Here is a 25,597-nt window from a genome sequence, read left to right on the forward strand (position 1 = left end):
CTAGGCTGCATAAAGAAATATTACCCATGCTTTCCCCCCTGCCCCAACAAATAGGCTCCCTTGTGGTCTTTGAAGGCACAGGATTAGAAATAACAACTTTTATACATCGCAAGAAATCAGTTCTGAACGCATGTGCACAAACAGCAAATGAGTAAGAATTATATTTCTTAGGCAATGGTGAACCACAATTTATCAAGTATCACAGATCTGCTTCAAGTTCTGATAGAATGGATAAGCTCTAGGGGAGAGTTCAAGTAAGCAAACCAAGGTAGAATGTCAAATCCACTGAACAAGGAACACGAGAAATGTTTAAAATAATGAATAAACCACTCTTGTTTTTATGGTTTACGATGCGCTATTGCGGGGAACAGCACAGACCTTGTAAGGCTGGGGATGCAACGTCACCCCTACTATAGGATTTTTATTGATTTTTTTCACTCCGTCCGGCAGCTGGAACCTGAAGGCCCTCAGCAGGCTGGTCAAGAAGACGAAGAGCTCGATCCTCGCCAGCTGCTCCCCCGGACACACGCGAGCCCCTGGGAGAAAGCAGGGGAAAGCAGCAAGTTAGTAATAACCCATTATTCAGAGCATTTACCCTGGTCAGCAACTAGTTCTGACAGCAAGGCCCCCACCCACAAGCCAAAGCAGCCCACCAGCAACTCCCACTGCGGTAACCTCTCCTCCTTCTGTATCTCCTTTTTAACTTCTGGGTTGGCACTCGTCCAGGAGCTGGCTTTGGCCCAGGGGTGAGCAGTGCCTAGACTCAGCACAAGAGCTGTATGGTCTCCTATAGAAATAAAGAAACTACTTTTCCATTATTTCCCAGAGAGCTTTGGCTACTTCATCTACTTTCCCAGAGAGCTTCGGCTATTGGGCAGTATAGAAATAGATAGATAGATAGATAGATAGATAGATAGATAGATAGATAGATAGAAAGAATACGAATAGTCTGAAGAGAAGTCATTTCAATGGGCAGTATCCAATGGGGCTGCTGGCTCCATTGCGCTCACGGGACCCATCGCTTGTACAGGGCTTTTGTGCTTCTAAAAACAACCCCAGAAACTAGCTCATTTCCCGATCGGGAGAGGTCAGCAGAGCTCCCTTCTGTTGCCTCCACTGACCTGACCTGCTTATTTGGGGTTATGTTTGTTTGTACGCTTGTTTGGTTTCATTTCTAGACTGCCCAATAGCCAAAGCTGTATTAGAACCACAAAAGCCCCATTGCGCAAGCAGTGGGTACTGCAGGCACACGGGCAAAATAGGTTACTACCCAGTGTCTTCCCACCCCCTCACTCTGCCCCAAAGCTTGGCGGTACTACTCAAACTGTGCAGTGCTCTGTCGCTTATAAAGAGAGCTATACAGAAGGAATCACAGCTCCATAGTAAATCAGATGCTTTGCATTCAGGAAGTTCCAGGTTCAACACCTAGGCTAGCCTCTTCATTTAAAGCAGGGGTGGGCAACTTGTGATGTTTCGGCCTGGAACTCCCATCTTCCTTCACCACTGGCTGTGCCACTGGCTGACTGATGGGAGTTGTAGGCCAAAACATCTCGAAGACCACAAGAGAGCCAGGGCCTGCAGGAGAAGCCACCACCACCACCACCGGGGAAGAGGCATGCTTGCTGCTGCTGGGACTGCTGCTGCCGCCGCTGCCACCACCACCAGGCCTTCCCTGTGGACTCCTGCCTGGCATTTTTAAGGGGATTTTAATTGTTTTGTTTGTTTGTTTTATTTTGTTGGGGGGGATTTTGTTGTGTTTTTAGGGGTGGGTAGCCTGCCTGATAGGCGGGAGTGAGGGGGCATGTGTCCACCTGATGGAGGCAGCGGGGGGAGTGTTGGGGGCCAGAACATACCGAGGCTGGGCGGCAAGCACTGGCGGAGTGCTAGGGGCAGGCCATGCCAGGTAAGGGGAACAAGGGAGAGATGTGTAGTATCTGTCCCCTGCTCCAGGCCTGTCCAGAGCGAAAGGATGGCTGGGGGAGGCGTGACCCCATCTTCTGGCCTTCGTTTGCTGCTCTGCAATGCCAGGTCTGTTACCCAGAAAACCTCCCTCATCCATGACATGATCCTGGATGAGGGTGCAGACCTGGCATGTATTACGGAGACCTGGCTGGCCGAGGCTGCTGCTCCAACCCTTGCAGCCATGTGTCCAGCCGGATTTTCGTATGCACAGCAGCCGAGGGCTGGGGATCGGGGAGGGGGAGTGGCTGTTATCTACCGAAAGTCCGTGGTCTTCACCAGACCCCCTCTCCGGGAGACCAAGGTTGCTGAGTGCATGTACTGGAGGTTGGGCCCGAAGGGCAGTCTGGGGATTCTGCTCGTGTACCGTCCACCCCGCTGCACGACTGACTCCCTGGCCGAGGTGCTTGAGGTGGTCTCTGATGTGTGTGTGTGCAGTCCCCTAACTTACTGGTGTTGGGGGACTTCAACCTACATTCGGAGGCCATCCTCACAGGAGCACCTCGGGACTTCATGGAGACCATGGCCTCCTGGGAGCTGCACCATATTCTAACTGGGCCCACCCATGTAGCCGGTCATGCACTAGACCTTGTGTTTGTTTCTGGAGAAGCGGGGAGTGATCTGGAAGTCGGGGGTATATCCACCACCCCCTTGTCATGGTCAGATAACTATCTGGTGACGTTGGACTTCTTGGTTCCACAACCCCTCCGCAGGGGTGGAGGACCCATTAAAATGGTCCGCCCCAGGCGTCTTATGGATCCAAATGGATTCCTGAACGCGCTTGGGGATTCTCTGGGGCATGCCAACGGCCACTCGGTCGAGACCCTGGTGGGTGGCTGGAATGCCGCAATCACTGGGGCATTAGATCGGGTGGCTCCGAAACGCCCTCTCCCCCTGAACAGGGCTCGGACTGCACCATGGTTCAATCCGCGGTTACGAGCTCTGAAACAGGAGGTGAGACGGCTAGAGCGCCGGTGGTGGAAGTCTCGCTCCAAAGACGATCAGACACGGGCTAGAGCTATATCTTCAGCCTATCACGTGGCGGTGAAGGCAGCAAAAAAGGAATATTATGCTGCCTCCATCGCGTCTGCAGAGTGCTGCCCCAGGAGGCTGTTCCAAGTGGTCCGGAGCCTGGTCGGTCCTGTGGCTCCGGAACCACTGGAGCATTCTAAGGCCTCCTGTGAGGCTTTGGCAAGGCACTTTGCAGATAAAATTGATCAGATTAAGTGTGTTACTCTGCACGCTGTGGATACAGTTAGTGAGCAAGAGGCGGCCTGTGGCAAACCAGTTTTGTGGGATCGGTTCCAGCTTCTTCCTCCTGATGAAGTGGACAAGGTGCTTTCATCTGTAAGGCCGACCACCTGCTTACTTGATCCTTGCCCATCTTGGCTCATTATGAGCTGCAGAGAGAGACTGGGTGAGGGGATCAAGGCGGTGGTGAACGCCTCCCTTGAGGAGGGAGTGATGCCATCAGCCCTCAAGGAGGCAGTGATAAGACCGCTCTTAAAGAAGCCCTCCTTGGATCCTCAAGTTCTGAACAACTTTCGCCCAGTCTCAAATCTGCCATTTTTGGGCAAGGTGATTGAGCGGGTGGTGGCGGTGCAGTTGAAGGCACACTTGGAAGAAACTGATTATCTAGACCCATTTCAATCGGGCTTCAGGCCTGGGCATGGGACAGAAACGGCCTTGGTCGCCTTGGTGGATGATATGAGGAGGGCTCTGGATAGGGGTGAATGCTCCTTCCTTGTTCTCCTCAACCTCTCAGCGGCTTTTGATACCGTTGACCACGGTATCCTCCTGGACCGCCTGGAGGGGTAGGGCATTGGAGACACTGTATTGCGGTGGTTCCAGTCCTACCTCTCCGGCAGGTACCAGAGGGTAGCACTGGGAGAGGAGGTTTCAGACCCGTGGCCACTTACTTGTGGGGTGCCACAGGGTTCCATCCTCTCCCCGATGCTATTTAACATCTATGTGAAGCCGCTGGGGGCTATCATCAGGAGGCTTGGGGTGCAGTGTCATCAATATGCGGATGACACGCAGCTCTACCTCTCATTCAAATCTTCACCAAGGTTGGCCGTAGAATCCCTGTCCAAATGTCTGGAGACGGTGAGTGGCTGGATGGGGAGGAATAAGCTGAAGCTGAACCCTGACAGGACGAGGTACTTTTGGTGGGAGACAAGAGGAGGCTGGGGGATGTTGACCTGGTGTTGAATGGGGTACGGCTACCCTTGAAAGACCAGGTCCGCAGCCTGGGGGTCATTTTGGACTCCCAGCTGTCCATGGAGGCTCAGGTGTCAGCTGTGAGCCGGACAGCGCTGTATCAACTCCATCTGATACGGCGGCTGCGCCCCTTCCTTCCCGACCATCTGCTCCCATCGGTAGTACATGCCCTGGTCTCCTCTCGTTTAGACTACTGTAATGCGCTCTATGTGGGGTTACCCTTGAAGACGGTTCGGAAACTGCAGCTGGTACAGAACACGGCGGCTCGCCTGATTAAAGGCAGCCGCCGGCGAGATCACATCACTCCAGTGCTGAAGGAGTTGCACTGGTTACCAGTTGTTTTCCGGGCCAAATTCAAGGTGTTGGTTTTGACCTTTAAAACCCTATATGGTTCCGGCCCAGCCTATCTTAAGGAGCGCCTCCAGCAGCACCAGACAGGCCGCTTAACAAGATCAGCCTCGGATGGCCTTCTCTCTGTCCCATCAGCCAGGACAGCTAGACCGGTGGGGACGAGGGAGAGGGCCTTCTCTGTCGTGGCCCCCACTCTGTGGAACTCCCTCCCTAGGGAACTCCGTAATGCCCCCTCTTTAATGAGCTTCCGTCGTGTATTAAAAACGTGGTTGTTCAGGCAGGCATTTGGGGTGGGTTAGGGTATTTTAAAAAAAAAATTTATGGTAGAATTTTATTGTTTTAAATTGTTTTATGGTATGTTGTACATCGCCCAGAGTGGCTGGGTGACCAGCCAGATGGGCGATTAATAAATTTAATAATAAATTAATAATAAATAAATAAGTTGCCACCCCTGATTTAAAGGATCTCAGATAGCAGAACTAGAAAAGGGTAGGGATGGTGGAGAATTCTGCCATGGACTCCAATGAGGCCAGATTCTTTAGAATCCGCCCCCCCCACCGAGTCCGTGGCGAAACGGAAGACTTACCCCCGCCTCTGTGCAGCATCCTCTTCAGCCGGATCCTCCAGCTCGGATTGCCAGCAATACAGCTGCCATGCCATATCGCTGGCTGAAGGGGACGTAATGCAGCTGCAGATGGCTGCATTTACCTTAAACTAAGGCCTTTATGGCCACAAATGGTGTCCCGAATGCCGTTTGCATCCTCAGGCAGTAGTCCCCTTCAGCCAGTGATACGGCATGGCGGCCATATCACTGGCACTTCAGAGCTGGCTGGTGGCTCCGCGGAATCGCCGTGGAGCGGAGCCGGCCGAAGAGGATTCTGGGAGGAGAGGAACGGATCACCTCCCCCCCCGTGGACACCCCCCCCCCGGAACAGCAGGTAAGAGTTCCGCCCATCCCTAGAAAAGGGACCTCTGTCTGACCCCCTGGAAAACCTTTGCCAATGTAGACGGTACTGGGCCAGTGGTTTGACTCCACAGTGCTCTGCACGGTCTGATGGGGAGAGGAATGTGTTTCTCATTATTCCCTGTATCAGAACAGGTAGCCCATTCAGTAGTTTCACCAGATTTCATAGTTTATATAAGAGCATCTCTACACCAGCCTAAAATCCTGCATTTAAAATGGGGCTTTCTGTTTCCGTTTTAAATGAGGGATCACGGCGGACTGCCTTGACACGCACTTCCTTCCCAGCACCCCTTTCCACCTCTTTTCCTTCTTATCGGAGTCTTCCATATGTTTCATTGGTCCAGCTCCTCTTATTGTGAGTTTTCCTCTTTTCGTGGAGGGAACTCAAATGGAACTCAAGAGCTGTAATTTGATAGCTCATTATCACTGATCTTTTTAACAATGGAATAAAGGTCATTTAGTGCGTGATACGCCCTGGAGGTTGATGACGTCATTTAAAGGACCTGCAAACTTCCGTGAGTAACCAATCTCAATAGCAGGATAAAAGCTCCATGTGAAGAAGCCCTAAGTGTCAGGTGATTCAGTGACTATTGTCTAATAATCATTCCCATGATTATGAACAAATATTCATTTGTTCTTTCTCCTTCAAACAATTGCATACATTTGACTATCAATCACAAGTGAGTTGAAACTTCTGCATGTACCTGCACCAAATGGCAGAAATTCTTCTCTATCCACAAAATTTCCATCCTTGTCCAAAAAGTGACTTGGGTTGAATTCTTGAGGTGTCTCCCAATGCTCAGGATCAAGAAGGACAGAGTGCAGGTCTGGAACAATAATGGCCCCCTGCCAGGAAGAAAGAGTTGACTCAGAAGGCATCTAGATATTCCATTTTTGTCCCCCAATTCATTGTGCTAGTAATCTACTATATACATGCTTCATTCTCCTGGAACTGAAGAATCATATTGACTTTCTTAAACAAATGCTGACTTAGCAGAGCTGTACTTTTTGAAACTTTATACACATTTAGAAAACTAAAACTGCTGTGTAGCAAGCAAAGGAAGCATATTTTGAAGAAGCTACACAAGAACAATTTTGTGCACTTCTGGGACAATTAATCCTTCTTGGTCAGAGGAGATGTGACGTTAATTGTATGAATGCAATTAATGTGCAGTTTTTTGTAATTTAAATAGCAGCCATATAGGAACCTGGGCAACTTCAGAACTGCAGCAGCCGGGGAGGATCTTGCTGAACTCGGTCCTGCCTGAAGCTGCTATTTGGCACTAATGGAGTGCATTCAACAGCCAGATGCCACACAACACACACAAGAAGGGATCAGAAGAGATGGTACAGGGGACAGAGCAAATAACACATGAAACCCTGTTTTTTGCCCTTTAGATTTTGCACTATACAGGAATCTACTGTGCAGCCATAACAATCTTCTATACCTTTGGAATGTGAAAGCCACGCATGGTCACATCCTTTGTACTTTGTCTGGGAAGCCCAAACAATAAGATATATTTGGCACGCTGCATCTCGTGAATCACAGCATTGGTGTAGGGCAGTTTCTTCCGATCTTGGTAGCAGATGGTGTGAGACGAACCAAAAACATCTTCCATCTCCTTGTAGACTTTTTCTGAGGGAAATGGTGGGAAAGGAAAGGATTATCTTGGATACTACATCTCAAGTCCAGCAGTTATTGAGGGACATTTATTCCATGTGAAATTACTCCATATGATTCCATTAAATGAATTTGAATAACAACTCCCAGAGGGAAATTTGTGTTAAATCTGTTGCAGCAAAACCAACAAAGATTCTTTTGGCACCAAAAAGATTATCAGGTCAGTCTCTATGTAAAAGAATAAATAGATAGAAATCTGACATCAGAAATCCCCCCGGATACACTGTTACTGACCTTAAAGTTGACAATGCTGAACAAAAGAACATCAGAGGGAGACTCTAGTGTGAAACTACTGAATTACAACTTGGTAAGTGACCAGGTTTGCATGATCACCACAGCCCACCATGGTTTATTTAAGCCACAGTGGATTGTGGTGTATGCCAGTGACCATTATGAATATTCAGCTCCTGGCAGGGGGTTGCCATCGTTTATCACGTTGTCTGAATCCCAGTGACAGGGGTTGTTTGAGGGTTAAACATCCCTCAAACAACCCATAGTCTTTGTAGGGTTAAATAAGCCACAGTGGGCTGTGGAGATTGTGCAAACCACCCCACTGAGAAGTTTGGCTATGTCCGCCTAAATCGAAGTAGCAGGCTTTTATCCCACTATAGGTGGGAATTAGCTTGTATGGGCAGCTCTTAGTTGGGTCTGGGTGCTGAAGGGAAGAGAATAAATTAGCCACACTGACATAGCTGGGATAATAAAGTGGCCACAGCTTTATTGACTTTCACTTGAATAGGCTTGGTGGCGGGGTAGGGTGTGGATCCTGTCATAGACCAGCTTGCCTGCTGTTCGATTCCCCCTTCCTGGCCTGCATGCCAGGAGCGCTATTTGTCGCGTTCCTTCGCAATCAACACACTCCAGGATACCAGGCTTCAGGTTCACTACTTTATTAGTTAACAACTCACTTCCTTACAAATGCAAATTCTAGGAAACTCTCAGACCGCAATGAAAACAGGTACTCCACACAATTACGAATATCAATAGAGGAGCAGAAGTAGAAGTTAGAGAAGTTGCCATCAGTCTGAACAAGAACTTCTTGGCCAGACTACCTTTGGAGGGATGCCCCTCCCTTACAGTGGCTCCCTCCTATGTAGGGGGTTGGACTCGATGGCCTTGTAGGCCCCTTCCAACCCTACTATACTATTCTATGATTCTATAGGCTTTCATGCATAGCCAACCTGGTGGAGCATCTGAGCTCTGCCTCTAACTTCCCGCTTCACTCTGCGACGGACCCTAGCATCCCTCAAGTCATGGCCCTCACTCTCCTCCTCCTCCCCCAAAACTGGGTTCTCATGGAGGAGGAAAGGGGGGGCTTCAGGCTGAGCGATCTGTGTGCCAAGGTCTTGGGAAGAAGGTCTTGGCATATCTGAGCTCACTCAGGAGGGAGCCTCCCCCTGTTCTGGCTGTTCCCATTCTGAATCTAAGCTGCTAGATATCTCCACACGCTCAGATTCATTACTGACACTAGTGTGGATGGCAGGGCCAGGGTCACACCATGGCATGGGCCACAAAAGCTTATGCTGTTATAAATTTGTACGTCTTTAAGATGCCACAATATTACATATTTGTAATACACTGAAAAAAGAGAAAAGGAAGTGTAGCTGTATAAACTTAGAGAAGCTTTTATTATTTTCTGGACTGGCTGTTTCATCAGGTGTCCTAGTTCTGTCTTTCCTTGATCCAAATGCATTGGCTTTAATACTTCATAGAAGGAGAAAGATGGAAATACCAGAGGTCCTTGCATAATAAGCTCACTGGCACTTCCAGTTCTCTTCTACTGCATAGAAAAGAGACTCAAAGAGACTCAACAAGAATCTGCTCTGTTGTTTCTGGTGACCACACATGGCTAGCTTTGCTGAAAGGCAGTGTCCCTAAGTCTCAGTTTCCTTACTGTTTCTCTTCTACTCCATGCACTGCAACTGTCTGTGTTCTTCCAGTAGTGGAGGATACTGCAATTTCCCTGCCTTGTGAACAGAATTTTACAGGTGGACTCCAACTCATAACCCTCCTGTGTCTTCCCAGTGCTTCTTCCATCTTCTCTTACTGCGGAAAATCCATTAAGAAAGAAAAGATGGAACAGCGGCACAATGCCTTCTGATTAGTAGCACTAGGAGCCCCTCCGTCTGGAAGCGTGCTGAATCCGACAAGAGTTCCCTACATTGCCAGGGGAGCCCTTCTGAGGATGCCATCACTGGCACAGGTTTAAAAAAAACGATAAGCCATCAGAGGGCCTTCTCAGTGGTAGCACTCTGATGGTGGCTTTTTCTTCCTTCCCCTGCCCTGAGCTCCAGCTAGCTCCTTCGGTGTATACCTTTCAGCACCAACTGAAAGCTTTTCTTTTTCCGGGTAAGGGTTGTTTGATGTTTCTGTTTTAAAATCATATCAGTTTATATTTCATTATTGTAACCTGCCTTGAAATGACATGCAATGGATATGAACTTGAGCACGCTCCGGGAGAGAGCACAGGACAGGAAGGCCTGGCGTGCTATGGTCCATGGGGTCACGAAGAGTCGGACACGACTGAACGACTGAACAACAACAACAACAACATACATTTTATAAATAAATAGAACCTTGCCAGGAGTCACGGCATTTGTGGGGCGAAAGCTTTACAAAGGTGGCACAGATTCCAGTGGGAACCAATGGAGCTGAAATGCGGTCCTTCCGAGCACGCCAGTAGCTTCCCATCTCTTACATGTCAAGTCTCTTCCCGCTCTTCGCGGCAGACTGTAATCCTGCGCACCCTTACCTGGAAGCAAGACCTATTGAGCATGGCAGGACTCAGCTCAGAGCAAACATGCATAGGATTGTTGTTCTTGTTCTTCTTATCGCCAGCATTTATATACCACCTTATTTGCCAAAAAGCTATCAAGGCAGTACACAACAAAAACGTAAAACAAGAAAAAACAAGAACATTAAAAACATTAAAACACTAACTACATAATAGGCTGGATTAAGGAGATGTGTCTTCACGCCCTTTCTAAAAGCCAAGGGAGTGGGAGTCAACTGTCATTCTTGAGAAAGTGCATTCCACGGTTTGGGGGTGATGCAGGAAGAAGAAAGCCCTTCCACCCATGCCCTACAAAACAGGCCTCTGGAGGCAATGGTGCTGCTAACAGCACTAACAGTAACAACCAGACAGATTCATAATGAGATTCCCATTAGAAGATTGCATTGCACATTCTTCTTCAAGGCCTAGTTCTTCAGCAAAGCTTTTCTTGAACCATCTTATTTATTTTTTATTTATTTACAATATTTATATACCGCTCCTCATCAGAAGATTTCGGAGCGGTGAACAACATGATAAAAGAATAAAACAATGGTTAAAAGGGTTAAGACATTTTTTTTAAAGACAAACAAAGTGGAGTTCAACAAACCATGGCTGGTCATGCAAGGAAGGCCTCTTGAAAGAACAATGTCTTCAGGAAGCACTGGAAGGAACACAATGTTGGCGCCTGCCTGACCTCTAAAGTCAGGGAATTCCACAGGAAGGGGACCACCACACTGAAGGCTCTTTTCCTGGTGGACTCCAACCGGGCCATGGATCCATGTGGAACCACCAGGAACGTGCCCTCTGATGACCTCACTGACCGGGCAGGTTGGTAAGGAAGGAGACGCTCTCAGGTATCCTGGTCCCAAGTTGTTTAGGGCTTTGTACACTAGTACTAATACCTTAAACCTGGCCCGGTAGCGAATAGGCAGCCAGTGCACTTCCCTCAGCAAAGGAATTACACGCTGAAAAGGGGCAGGTCCCAACAACAGCCGAGCTGTGGCATTCTGAACTAGCTCCAGCTTCCGGACCAGCCTCAAAGGCAGCCAAACATAGAATGCATTGCAGTAATCCAGTCTTGAGGCTACTAATGCCTGTACCACCATGGTCAAGCTATCCCTGTCCAGGAGAGGCCATAGCTGGCGAACCAGCCGAAGCTGGTAAAAGGCACTCTGAGCCGCCACGGCCACTTGGGCCTCCAACGACAATGATGGATCTAGGAGTACCCCCAGAAACGAACCTGATCTTTCAGATGGAGTGCAAGCCCATCCAGAACAGGCAATGATCCTGTCTCCCAGACCCAGGAACCACTCACCCACAGGGCTTCTGTCTTTCCAGGATTCAGCTTCAGTTTATTGGCCCCCATCCAGCCCATTACCGAGTCTAGGCACTGATCCAGGACTTGCACAACCTCTCCTGATTCAGATGTCACAGGAAGATAGAGCTGTGTGTCATCAGCATACTGATGGCATTTAGCTCCAAATCCCCTAATTACCGCTCCCAACGGCTTAATATAGATGTTAAACAACATATAGATGTTAAACAACATTGGGGACAAGATGGTACCCTGCAGCACCCCATAGCTCAATTGCCAAGGGGCCGAGGACTAGTCACCCAAAGTTACTCTCTGAGGACCGGAACCACTGTAGCACAGTGCCTCCAACACCCATCCCACGGAGTTGATCTAGGAGGATACCATGGTCGATGATATCAAAAGCCGATGAGAGATCGAGCAGAATTAACAGGGTTAATGTATCTTGTGATACATTAACAATGTCGGAAAATGTGTATTAAAAGTATTTTCACCTGTCAGATGTAAATGAAACACCTTCAGTTTAGGTCTGTATCCTAAACTGCCGGTAAAAAACTAATTTACTTTGAAGTACATTTATTCAACGAAAGTTCATAGAATCATAGAATAGTCGGATTGGAAGGGGCCTATAAGACCGAGTCCAACCCCCTGCTCAATGCAGGAATCCAAGTCAGAGCATCCCTGACAGATGGCTGTCCAGCCTCATCTTGAATGCCTCCAGCATGGGAGGGCCTACCACCTCTCTAGGTATTATTATTATTATTTATTTTATTTATTAAATTTATTAATAGCCCATCTGGCTGGTCACCCAGCCACTCTGGGCAATGTACAACATTAAAAACAGTTTAAAACAATAAAATTTGTTTTGTAATTGGTTCCATTGTCGTATGGCTGTAACAGTCAGAAAGTTTTTCCTGATATCCAGCCGGAATCTGGCTTCCTGTAACTTGAGCCCATGATTCCATGACCTGCACTCTGGGATGATCAAGAAGAGATCCTGGCCTTCCTCTCTGTGACAACCTTTCAAGTACTTGAAGGGGGCTATCCTATCTCCCCTCAGTCTTCTCTTCTCTAGGCTAAACATGCCCAGTTCTTTCAGTCTCTCCTCACAGGGCCTTGTTTCCAGTCATCAGGAAACCTTGTTTCCTGATCATCTTTGTTGCCCTCCTCTGAACCCTCTCCAGTTTGTCTGCATCCTTCTTAAAGTGTGCTGCCCAGAAATGGACACAGTACTCCAGATGAGGCCTCACCAGTGCTGAGTAGAGGGGAACTAGTAGTTCACAAGATTGTTGTTTCTAAGAAGCATTATTGGGGATGGGGCTATATGTGATAATGATTTTGGATTTCCTCATTTTAGGCTGCAATCCTATACACACGCACCTGGGCGTATGTCCCATTGCACTCTATAGAGATTACTTCTGAGCAGACTTATACTATTAGTGTCATACTGGATACACATGAAATCTTAGAGGAATTCAAAAGTACTACTTAAAGATCAAAATTAAGTTCTTTCCTTAGGGATCAAGGGCAGTTCTTGCTAACATGGCACAGGTCTTTCTCACCTTGGACGTCTGGATGAGCCACTATCAGGAGCAGCGCCCACTGCAGCGTAGTGGCGGTCGTCTCCGTCCCTGCGATAAAGAGGTCAAGAATGCACTGAGCCAAGTTATCTTCATTGTAGGTAGACGTGGGGTCATCCTTGCTCTGTTGCTGACAATAAGAAAGGTTCAATTTAGTTCAGAATGAATTACAGGCATTTCGGTGTCATTAGCAACATGCCACCCAAAGTCTCAGAAATTGTATCTGAATAAAAGGGAAACGGGTGCTGAGGGTTTAACGTTCTGAACAGCAACATAGCTGTTAACAGGCTCCATATGTGCCATAGATACGCATGCAGCCACATACACATTGCACCTTTGCCCAAGCAAAGCATCACATGACCAAACCATCCCTTAAACTGAGCAGCGTTTCATTCTTTACTTCCCTATTTCTGTGCTGATGATCTGCTTTATTTCTTCCACTCAGGGATGCAAGAAGTTACATACTTTACACAGGACCCCCCAACGTGCGCACACACGCAAACACACACACACACACGCACACGCACACATAAACCTGCCTTCCTAGGGGTAAAACTGCATGGTGCTTATTAATGGTTGACCTTTGTTTCACCCCTGCCCAATATGATCCTAGAGCAGATGATGCAGAAAATGTCCTAAAACTATGCAAGCTAGTCTTTTGGTGAGGATGTTCCTCTGGAGACAGAAGCTAGGCTTCCTGGATCCATGCTGTATCAGCCAGGGTGGAGGTGGAGAACGTTTTTGGGGTGGGGGCCAAATCTTCCCCCATGCAGCCCTCCACAGGCTGATTGATGTCAGTGGCCGTGCCCAAGACCCCTGACATCAGTGGGTGGGGCCATGCCCCCTGACATCATTCAGTCCCCAGCCAAAAGGGCACTCATCCAGCTGGTACCTTGGTCGGGGCAGCTCTACCTGCCCCACTCAGGTAAAGCTGGTGGGTGTCAAGGGCTCCTTGGTGGCATCTTTCAGTCTAATCCAGTAGCCAAGTCCAGACACAGACAAAGGGATTCTTTTCAAAGCTTTATTCCTCTTTTACAACTTAACAACTCTACTGTTAGCAACTAGCTATGAGCAGCAGAGTACCTATGCCCTAAGTTGGTCCCCATTTGAAGGAGAATCACTGGCAGACCCTGAACTTATGGGCTAGGGAGAGTCCCTCCCCTTTTCCCTTGGATCCTCTGGGCGAAACTGTTGTTTGCGTGCCAACCAGGCACTACGCCTCCTTTCCGCGCCCTCCATTTGGCGCCACTCCCTGCGTCGGCGTCATGCGTCCAGTAAGTCTTCCCACCCTCTCTCACTCCCGGGACTGCTATCTATGCTAGGAATGCCAGTGGGAGGAATCTCTGCCAGCTGTTGGCCCTGGGAAGGATGAGCGCACTCCTCTCCCAGGAGTGGCTGCTCTTCCTCAGAATCAGAACTACTCTGGGATTCTATGGGCTCAGTGTCCATCCTGACAGTGGGCAAAGCCAGTTGGGAGAAGGAGCAGAGCTCAGGGGAAGTCCTCTGTCTGGAAGCGCCCGTAGACAAGGGCATAGAGGGGATGCTTATCAAATGTGCAGATGACACAAAGTTGGGGGAGATAGCTAACACCACAGAAGACAGGATCAAGATTCAGAACACAGGACCACAAGATTCTGCCTTATACTGAACTGGATCATTGGTGCATCTTGCTCAGTATTGTCCACACTGACTGTGGCAGTGGCTCTCTGGGAACTCAGGTAGGGGGCTTTCCAATCCCAGACCTCTCTTGAGATGCCAAGGACTGAACCTGGGACCTTCCGCATGCAAAGCAGGTGCTCAGCCTCTGAGCCCTTCACAAATCACCTTGACAGGTTGGAATACTGGGCCAAAATCACCGGGTGAAACTTAACAAAGATAAATTTTAAATCCTGCATTTAGGTACAAAAACATGGAAGCCAAGAGTGTAGGATGCAGGGGACTTGGCTTCACAGCAGTCCATGTGGACAGGATCTAGGTGTCCTGGTCAACCATAAGCTGAACATGAGCCAACAGCGTGTTGCTGTTGCTAGGGATGCAGGGATTTTGGAAAACCCATTCCGTCTGCATTTCGCGGATTGTCGGGTGCCTTTCATTCCGTCATCCATTCATTGGTGGAATCAGATTTTTTCCAATTACTCGAATTTGTGCAAATTTGCAAATCCCCCAAATGTGCAAATCCTCCCCAAAACACACAGATCCCCCCAAAATACACATTTTCATGCTTTAGCCTATGGCGGAAATGTGCATTTTTGGCCAGTTTTTGTTTTTTTTTTTACGTATTTTTCTATGATGAGATTTGCATAAAATTCCAGAAAAGTAAAAAAAACCCAGTCCACAAGTCCATGGAACCTGTGCGACTTAGGAAAACCTGGTTTGCTGCGGAATCTGTGGATCAGATTATAGAAATCCAAGCTCATTTGATTCTGTTGCAGATTTCTCCAACATCCCTAGCTGTTGCTAAAAAAAAAAAAAAGTCTAGTGCAGTCATAGGCTGGATTAACAGAAGTCTAGTGTCCAGATTGGGGCCGCGGTGGCCTAGTGGTTAAGATGCTGAACTGCAGACTGGAAGGTCGGCAGGACAGCAGTTCGAGACCCGAGTGCCGCGTGACGGAGTGAGCTCCCGTCTTCAGTCCCAGCTCCTGCCAACCTAGCAGTTCGAAAGCAAGAAATTGCAAGTCGATAAATAGGTACCGCCTCGGCGGGAAAGGTAACAGCGTTCCGTGCACCTCGGTGTTCAGTCATGCCGGCCACGTGGCCACGGAAGCATCTTCGGACAGCGCTGGCTCTTCGGCTTAGAAACGGGGATGAGCACCGCACCCTAGAGTCGGACACGACTGGTTGGGGACACCTTTGCCTTTTTAGTGTCCAGATTATGGAATCCCTCCACTTTGTGCTGGTGAGGCATCACATTACAATAAGGACATTAACTAACTGGAAAGTGTCCAGAGGACGGCAACCAGGATAGGGATCTGGAGACCCTGTGAGGAGTGGCTGAAAGATCTGGGTATGTTTTGCCTGGAGAAGGAACAATTAAGAGGAGACATGATGGCTGTCTTCACATGTCTGAAAAGGTGCCATGCAGAAGGTAGAGCAGATTTGTTTTCTGTTGCTCGAAAGTGTAGGACTACAATCAATGGGTGGAAATTGCAGGGACACAGCTTTCCACGAAGCATTAGGAGAAACTCCCTAAGAGTAAGAGCTGTTCAGGAGCAGAACAGATCGCGAGGTGCTGGCTTCTCCTTTGCTGGTGGTATTGAAGCAGATGCTGGATGCCATCTCTGAGGGATGCTGTAGTTGCACCCCTGCATTGCAGATCCAGCATTGCAAAGGTGGTTGGGCTAGATGACTCCATGGCCTAGGGTCTAGGATTCGCATAATAAGGCACTGGTTTTGAAGATGATGCCAGCACGGAAGAAAAAAATGTCATTAAATATTCCTGCATTGAGCAGGGGGTTGGACTCGATGGCCTCGCAGGCACCTTCCAACCCTACTATTCTATGATTCTATGAGTTACCATTTGTTGAATAGAAAAAGTGTCTTGTGTGGCTTGCCAAAACTCCCAGCAATTTTCAAGTCGCCCATGGGAAAAAAAGATTTGAGGAAACTGAGATTAATAGATCGGGTGTGGGGACTCATCAACTAAAAAGGTGCAGCAGATTTTTATTTATTTATTATTTTCAATTCAAGTACTTCTTTTAAAAAAACTGCAAATGGCAAGCATCGTCTTAAAAGAGGTAAGTGCTGTTCTCTCCTGCACAGTAGGGCTGTCCTCCTGAACCTGGTGCCCTCCAGATGTCTTGGACTACAACCCCCATCATTCCACCCAGCATGGGGGGATGGGTGAGAATTTAATGTGATTCATTGTCTGATAACAATGTACCAAAATTCAAAAATTTCTTAATCAACGGGACAGATGGGGGTTGTAGGGTGCACAACTGGAGGGCCCCAGATTGAGGACAGCTGCAATATGATCCCTGCTACGAAACATATGTGCATGATCTAAAGACAAAATATACTTTTTTCCTTTGCAAATATTGTTTTACTCCTATGTGAATTTAATCAATTAATCAACTAAAGCTCATAATTTTTTTTACGAGACCGAGATTTTTTAAAACCAGCTGACAGCCATAGGGAAGTTTTGCACTACACATTTGAGAGTGAAATGTACACTTGTCTTTGTAAAGGTAAGAAGGGAACTAAGATGCTGTATGCAGAATCACTGAACACACATTAGTTGCCACTTGACAGCATTAGGTGCCAGGCTCAGCGCCAGGGGTTGGCACAGGCAAGCAGAAGCCGAGGGCCCAGTGGCTCAGGAGGGCCCCTGCCTGCCCTTGAGCCTTCCGCTGGAGCAGGGACCACCATCCTCCTCCTCCGCCACGCTGGCCAAAGAAGGTGCTAGGCCCTGCAGTGCCCTATTCTAAAACCATTTTTAACTTTAAAAATAGCAGCGACCTAAACCAATCAGATGCTGCCTTTGCGGGGAGGGCAGTTGTGGCCACAGCCAGTGAGGGCACAGAGCAGTCTTTACGCTGCCACTCAAAACGTAATGTTAAAAATACAATTAAGGGCACAATCCTAAGTAGATAGGTGGCTGCCTCTGACCTCGGAGGCGGCCGCCTATCCAAAGCTCGTCTTCTGCGTGCAGAGGATGGGGCTTCTCTGCTCTGCCTCCGAGGACGAGGGGGGAGGTCAGTTCTCCGGGAACCGACCTCAGAGCAAGGTCAGTTCCTGGAACAGACCGTATCCTATGGCCCTCTAGACAGTGTCTAGCAGCCATAGGATTGCTCTCTAAATCACACTCCACAGGACCAGCAGACTCAGATGGCCCAGTCCCGCAGTGCTTTGCCAGCGAATGGGCCAGCCGGGAGGGGGGGGGACTTCACGAGGAGCCACCATTGCCGGAGGGGAACCACCGTCGTTGTCCCTCCCCCATTTCAAAAATGTGAAAGAAATGTTGGCTGGCTGGCTGGCTGGTGGTTTGGGCAGCCAGCAGGCAAACTTTGGTGGTGGTGGCAGGGGGCTGTGCAGCTGGTGGGCAGCTGGTGCAGTGGGGGATAGCAGAGGGCAGCAGAGGGCCTGTCGGCATGACTATGCCAAGGGTGCACTGGCTCTCCTCTGGAACTGGCAGCCACCCTATCCTACAGTACGAGGCATGAAAACATCTGCTTTCTCCAGCCATTTCCAGTGCTCTGGTGGAGCCGGGGTTCGCAGGGATATAGAGCCAGCGCTTCTCGATTAGCAGGAATGCTGATGTCTTTTGCTGCCCAGCCCCTCAGAATTCCCTGTTCCCTCTGAGCTGAGCTGCAATCCTCCCAGTAGCTGGAGGGAAATGAATCTTTCCCACCAACAGTGCATCATTCCCTGTTCTCATGCAAAGCATTGGGGGTGATTTGGTCATCAGTGGGCGATTAAAACCCATTAGCTTTACAAAAGACCTGCTCCTGATGGAGATGAAAACTGGTAGAACTGGGCCTTAGGGTAGTGGGGATTCCACCCTCCGAAGTTGGAGACAGTGCTCCAAACCCGGAAGGGAGAATTGGAGATCCAACCCCCCTCCCCCAAGCCCTCACCACCAGTGTGGAAAAGCAACCTCAGAGGAGGAGGAAAAGGGGTGTTCCAATGGGTGGGGGGTGGGGGTGGCAGGAGACTGGAGAGGCCAAGATACAAGCTATCCTGTGCCTCTTCCAGCCTCCTTCCCTCCCCCTCCGAAGCACTGTCACTAGATGGTCAAAAAAGCCCATCTAGCAAAAAATGCAATGATCCGAGGCTGGGGAGGTAATATCACCTCCACTGCTCCTCCTGCCCTTCAGCCCAACAGGACACTGGATACATGGAAGCCTTCGAGTTCGGCTGCTTCCATCTCACAAGGGCGCAACCCACAGGATTATGCCCTAAACCACTTTAATGGCTAACTAATCTGGGGGACATTCTGCAGGGAGCTCGGGGGACCGAATGTCAATATTATCAAAGACTCATAAAATCCTCTTGGTGGCCCTGCAGATATCAATCCTAGCAGGGAATGTAATAGCGGTGAGAATTTCATTAGGTTCATTTTTTGATAAGAACTTGCTGAAATTCACCAGTTTCTTCATAAAGAGAATGGAAAGAACTTGAGAATTTAAAATAACTGAACATGGGAGAAAGGGAATCCAACACATTCATCCATCCATGCAGAGGGCTTTAAGTGGTTAGCTTTTAAGGGTCTGAGTTTGCATCCCTGTGTATCTAACCATGATTGTGGGGGTGCTGAATTAGGCTTGCCACCTCTCTTTTTTTGACAGGCTCCTCATCTTCAATAGCTTCATGTCAGGCAGATATGACCTGGTCCTCTCCATGCTAGATAGAGTAGTACCTACCTATTGAATTTGGCCGCTTCCAATGGGTGAGAATTTCATTTGGTTCATTGTTTGATACAAACTTATCAAAATTTGTACATGTCCTTATAAACAGGACAGAAAGAACTTGAGATTTAAAAGGAATCGAATCTGAGAGAAAGTTAAATTGATAGATTAGTCCACCCCTGGTAATGATTCTTTGGACAAGTAGTATTCACATAGAAATACTTACTTTCTCCATCTGTAACAGATAGAAATCAATGAAATCTTGTGGATCGTGCAGATTCTGATTCTCCTTATGCCTTTCTATCTCCTTCCTTGCAAATGAAAGCACTGTCTCTATAGCGGAGAATGTTGTCTGGTGAGGCCCTGGGAGATATTTCATGATGAATGGGATAATTTCATAGAGCTACAAGAAAGAGAAAAGCAAACCTTGTCACAACCACAAGAAAGCTCAGCAACATGGTCTATGAGTCAACACCTTTGAGTTACCAGCTTAGCATCCTATTCTGGCTTATTTTTGAAAGCTAGAAAATATGGAGCAAGAGACCAAGCTAGGAACAAACTATGTGATATGGAGGAACCACATGAGCAATCTTTACATTTCCCCCTGCCAAAAACAGCTGTGCGAGCTTGCAAGTTTCAGTGGGGGGATGACTTGGGAAGAAGCTGCTTAATTCTCTCTCTGCCTGTTACTTGTCTGCTCAAAATTGCTCCCCCAGCTACTTTTCTCTCCACCGAGGGAAAAGAAACAGGAACCCAGTATCTTTTTCCCTATGGGTGAGGTAGCTGGTTGGGGTAGGCAGGGATGTTTTTGAGCAGAAAATGAAAACAAGGCCCATCATTACAGGCCTTCAAGCTGGGCCTACAGGCTCACTTGTTTACTCTGGCCTGTAATTGAACTAGGACTCTACTGGGACCATTGTTCATAACGGAGTTATCATAACCCGATAGTTCATTCTGATGTTATCATTGCTTTTATCATTTTTCTTCTTGTTATGCTTTATGGTTTTAAGTTTTGTTGTTTACCCCAAAAGGTGGATTATAAACCTTTTAATTAAATACATAAAGCAAAACATCACCACCACCCAGCAGAGGCTGGTGGCTCCTATTTCAGTGGGGTAATGAATCCGCTCTGGGTTGCAGTCAAAACTTTAGAGGAGCTATTCAAGATGCTGAACCTATTTTGGAGATGGGGTTCAGCCCTCTGGATAGCTCCTTTAGAGTTCTGACTGATTCTGACTGAAACTCGGAGAGGATTCACTGCCCCACTGAAAATATACAAATGAAAACTGAGTTTGGAACTGAACTGATTTCTCCCTCTGCTAGTACAATGACTACAGGGTTCATAAGAGCATCGGTCAGTTTTTGTGAACACTTAAGCCCTTCCAAAATACATTGCTTCTATTGGTTTTGCCTAGTTTTTATGGGAATTTTGGGCAACATCAGTTCTAATCCAGTTTGCTTTTTCTTTATATGCAGTGGACATCTGTGAAATTAATCTAAAAATAATTCAGATTATACAGATGTGTGGGTGCATGCAGGAGGGAGTATTTAGCCATCACAACTCACCTGCCCCCACAAGAAATGCATCTGTATATGGATGCAACTATATTGTTGGACTCGATGGTCTTACAGGTCCCTTTCAACCTTACCATTCTATGATCTTTCATCAATAAATAAGAGATGCAGCATGCTGAAAAATGTGCTCCAAGAAGAACTGAGGAAACCATGAGACAAGATTGTGAAGACTGATGTTTAGGCTTGAGAAGAGAAGACTGAGGGGAGATATGATAGCGCTCTTCAAGCACTTGAAAGGTTGTCACAGAGAGGAAGGCCAGCATCTCTTCTGGATCATCCCAGAGTGCAGGACATGGAGTAATGGGGTCGAGTTATAGGAAGCCAGATTCCAGGTGAACATCAGGAAAACATCCTGAGTGTTAGAGGAGTATGACAATAGAACCAATTACCTAGCGGGGAGGTGGGCTCTCCCACACTGGAGGCATCCAAGATGAAGCTGGACAGCCATTTGTCAGGGATGCTTTGACTTGGATTCCTGCATTGCGCAGGAGGTTGGACTCGATGGTCTTATTTGTTGTTCAGTCGTTCAGTCGTGTCCGACTCTTCGTGACCCCATGGACCATAGCACGCCAGGCCTTCCTGTCCTGCGCTCTCTCCCGGAGCGTGCTCAAGTTCATATTCATTGCATCCGTGATGCTATCTAGCCATCTCATCCTCTGCCGTCCCCTTCTCCTTTTGCCTTCAGTCTTTCCCAGCATCAGGGTCTTTTCCAGGGAGTTTTCTCTTCGCATTAGGTGGCCAAAATATTCGAGCTTCAGCTTCATTATCTGTCCTTCCAAGGAGCACTCAGGGTAGATTTCCTTTAGGATGGACTGATTTGACCTCCTTGCAGTCCAGGGCACTCGTAAGAGTCTTCTCCAGCACCACAGTTCGAAAGCATCAATTCTTCGGCGCTCAGCCTTCCTTATAGTCCAGCTCTCACAGCCATACATTACTACTGGGAAAACCATAGCTTTGATTAGACGGACCTTTGTTGGCAAGGTGATGTCTCTGCTTCTTACTATGCTGTCTAGGTTGGCCATAGCTTTCCTCCCAAGGAGCAAGCGTCTTTTAATTTCATGGCTACAGTCACCGTCTGCGGTGATCTTGGAGCCCAAGAAAGTAAAATCTGTCACTGCTTCCATTTCTTCCCCTTCTATATGCCAGGAAGTGATGGGGCCAGATGCCATGATCTTAGTTTTTTTAATGTTGAGTTTCAAACCAGCTTTTGCACTCTCCTCTTTCACCCTCAACAAGAGGCTCTTTAGATCCTCTTTGCTTTCTGCCATTAGGGTGGTATCGTCTGCATATCGGAGGTTGTTGATAATTCTCCCAGCAATCTTAATTCCGACCTCTGATTCATCCAACCCGGCATTTCTCATGATGTACTCTGCATATAAGTTAAATAAGCAGGGTGACAATATGCAGCCTTGTCGTACTCCTTTCCCAATTTTGAACCAATCGGTTGTTCCATGTCTGGTTCTTACTGTTGCTTCTTGACCCTCGTACAGGTTTCTCAGGAGACAGGTAAGGTGGTCTGGTACTCCCATCACTTTAAGAATTTGCCACAGTTTGTTGTGATCCACACAATCAAAGGCTTTAGCATAGTCAATGAAGCAGAAATAGACGTTTTTCTGGAATTCTCTTGCTTTCTCCATGATGCAGCGAATGTTGGCGATTTGATCTCTAGTTCCTCTGCCTCTTCGAAACCCAGCTTGTACTTCCGGTAGTTCTCGGTTCGCATACTGCTGAAGCCTAGCTTGTAGGATTTTGAGCATCACCTTGCTGGCATGTGAAATGAGCGCAATTGTGCGGTAGTTTGAACACTCTTTGGCGTTGCCCTTCTTTGGAATTGGAATGTAAACTGACCTTTTCCAGTCTTGTGGCCACTGTTGAGTGTTCCAGATTTGTTGGCATATTGAATGCAGCACTTTAACAGCATCATCTTTTAGGATTTTAAATAGCTCGGCTGGAATACTGTCATCTCCGCTAGCTTTGTTGTTACTAATGCTTCCTAAGGCCCACTTGACTTCACTCTCGAGGATGTCCGGCTCAAGTTCAGTGACCGCACTATCATGGCTATCAGGGACATTCAGATCTTTCCTGTATAGTTCTTCTGTGTATTCTTGCCACCTCTTCTTAATCTCATCTGCTTCTGTTAGGTCCCTGCCTTCTTTGTCCTTTATCATGCCCGTCTTTGCACAAAACGTTCCCTTGAGATCTCCAATTTTCTTGAAGAGATCTCTAGTCTTTCCCATTCTGTTGTTTTCCTCGATTTCTTTGCATTGTTCATTTAAGAAGGCCTTCTTGTCTCTCCTTGCTATTCTCTGGAACTCTGCATTCAGTTGGGTATATCTTCCCCTTTCTCCCTTGCTTTTCGCTTCCCTTCTTTCCTCAGCTACTTGTAAAGCCTCATCAGACAGCCACTTTGCTTTCTTGCATTTCTTTTTCTTTGGGATGGATTTCGTTGCTGCCTCCTGAACAATGTTACGGACCTCCGTCCATAGTTCCTCAGGCACTCTGTCTATCAGGTCTAATCCCTGAAATCTATTCCTCACCTCCACTGTATATTCATCAGGGATATGATTTAGGTCATACCTGAATGGTTTAGTGGTTTTCCTGACGTTCTTCAATTTAAGCCGAAATTTTGCAAGAAGCAGCTCATGATCTGAGCCACAGTCAGCTCCAGGTCTTGTTTTGACTGACTGTATGGAGCTTCTCCATCTTTGGCTGCAAAGGACATAATCAATCTGATTTCGATATTGACCATCTGGTGACGTCCATGTATAGAGTCGCCTCTTGTGCTGTTGGAAAAGAGTGTTTGCTATGATCAGCATGTTCTCTTGGCAAAACTCTATTAGCTTTTGTCCTGCTTCATTTTGTACACCAAGGCCATGCCTGCCTGTTATCCCGGTGATTTCTTGACTTCCTACTTTAGCATTCCAATCCCCTATGATGAAGAGGACATCTTTTTTTGGTGTTAGTTCTAGAAGGTGTTGTAGGTCTTCATAGAACCGATCAACCTCAGCTTCTTCGGCCTCAGTGGTTGGGGCATAGACTTGAATTACTGTGATGTTGAATGGTTTGCCTTGGATTCGTACTGAGATCATTCTATCATTTTTAAGATTGTACCCCAGTACTGCTTTTCCCACCCTTTTGTTGACTATGAGTGCTACTCCATTTCTTCTAAGGGATTCTTGCCCACAATAGTAGATATGATGGTCACCTGAATTAAATTCGCCCATGCCTGTCCATTTTAGTTCGCTGATTCCCAAGATGTCGATGTTCAATCTTGCCATCTCATGTTTGACCACCTCCAGCTTACCTTGATTCATTGATCTGACATTCCAGGTTCCTAAACAATATTGTTCTTTACAGCATCGGATTTTCTTTTCACCACCAGACACATCCACAGCTGAGTGTCCTTTCGGGTTTGGCCCAGCCGCTTCACTCTTTCTGGCGCTACTTGGAAATACCCTCTGCTCTTCCCCAGTAGCATATTGGACACCTTCCGACCTGAGGGGCTCATCTTCCGGCGTCATCTCTTTTAGCCTTGTGATACGTTCCATGGGGTTTTCTTGGCAAGAATACTGGAGTGGGTTGCCATTTCCTTCTCCAGTGGACCACATTTTGTCAGAACTCTCTGCCATGACCTGTCCGTCTTGGGTGGCCCTGCACGGCATAGCTTATGGCTTCACTGAGTTACGCAAGCCCCTTCGCCACAACAAGGCAGTGATCCATGAAGGGGCAATGGTCTTATAGGTCCCTTCTAACCCTACTATTCTATGATTCTATGATAAGTGGTGGGATTCTGGGTTCATCTTCTGTTTAAAAGATAGGGGCATGGCTGAACAGCACAAATGTAGCAACAACAAACAAACAAAATAGAAACGGGCAAATAATTAATAATGTTGGTTGAGACAGTACCCTGAAAGAGGGACAGCATCTGACCTGACCAATTGTATTAAAAAAATTAATAAGCCACAGGAAATCCCTGAAGCCAAGTGGTAATCAGGAAAAATGGGCTCACAAAATGCATTGTGGAATACACCCTCTCCTTGTGAGACCCCTACTTGTGTGTAGCCAGTTGCACTAATACTACCAATGTGGTGCACCTATAATCCTCTGCATCAAAGGAGGTGTTCATGCCCTATTGTAATCAGGTCCCCCTTCCCCCTCTCTGTTTCATATGGTGGCTTTACATTAAGTAAAGTGGTTATCATTAAAACTAAACCAAGTTTGTTTACCCAATATGATTTAAAATGGTCCCTATTTGTATAGAGACTAAGATGGTCTGAAGAAAGAGCTACAGTCTGAACCAGTGGCTGCTGTAAGCAACAACCATTCACACCCTTTCCCCTTCAGGTTCTTCTCCAGGCACACCCCAATCTGTAAGCTGATGGTTCAGCTGACTCACACCATGAAAAAAGCTGCCTCCGAATGTTAAGCTGGTCTGAACGGCATTCATCAGTTTCAGGAATTCTTCATCCTCAACGGAAAAACGGTGTCCAAAAGCCACAGCACATACGACATTGCAGACTGAATTAGTGATGGCTAACAAAGGGTCAAGTGGCTGCCCTGCAAACAAAGATATTTGATCATTAACATGAAATTAACATTAAGATAAAATTATATTGAATTCTGCTTCTCCCATTAATATTGGTATTTTACAGTGGAGTAGGTAAAGGAAAGGGAGATCATTAGTATGTATTTTAATGTATTTTAATGTATTTAGTTAGTTAGTTAGTTAGTTAGTTAGTTAATTTAAAAATAGAAAAAATCCTGCAAAACCTAGGGATGTCAGAGAATTCCGTCACGGATCTCGGTGAGGCCGAATGCCAGTGCATTCGGCCCCCCAA

At 47.3% G+C, this 25,597-nt stretch overlaps 1 protein-coding gene across 1 annotated transcript in view; it reads right to left on the minus strand.

Moving 5' to 3' along the window:
* Positions 1 to 345: 345 nt before the first annotated feature.
* LOC146351713 (cytochrome P450 2J2-like) overlaps positions 346 to 25,597 on the minus strand; it is a 40,667-nt gene continuing 15,415 nt past the window's right edge. The window contains exons 4-9 of the mRNA XM_084842095.1: positions 25,156 to 25,316; positions 19,411 to 19,587; positions 12,823 to 12,964; positions 6,943 to 7,130; positions 6,199 to 6,340; positions 346 to 536 (exon numbers count right to left, since the gene is read on the minus strand). Coding sequence (XP_084698221.1) covers positions 346 to 536; positions 6,199 to 6,340; positions 6,943 to 7,130; positions 12,823 to 12,964; positions 19,411 to 19,587; positions 25,156 to 25,316 — 1,001 coding nt within the window. The remainder of the gene's footprint in view (positions 537 to 6,198; positions 6,341 to 6,942; positions 7,131 to 12,822; positions 12,965 to 19,410; positions 19,588 to 25,155; positions 25,317 to 25,597) is intronic.

The sequence above is a fragment of the Heloderma suspectum genome, chromosome 3 (assembly GCF_057233095.1).
Source record: "Heloderma suspectum isolate Gila_16-S chromosome 3, 16-S_ref, whole genome shotgun sequence".
In the NCBI taxonomy this organism is placed as follows: domain Eukaryota; kingdom Metazoa; phylum Chordata; class Lepidosauria; order Squamata; family Helodermatidae; genus Heloderma; species Heloderma suspectum.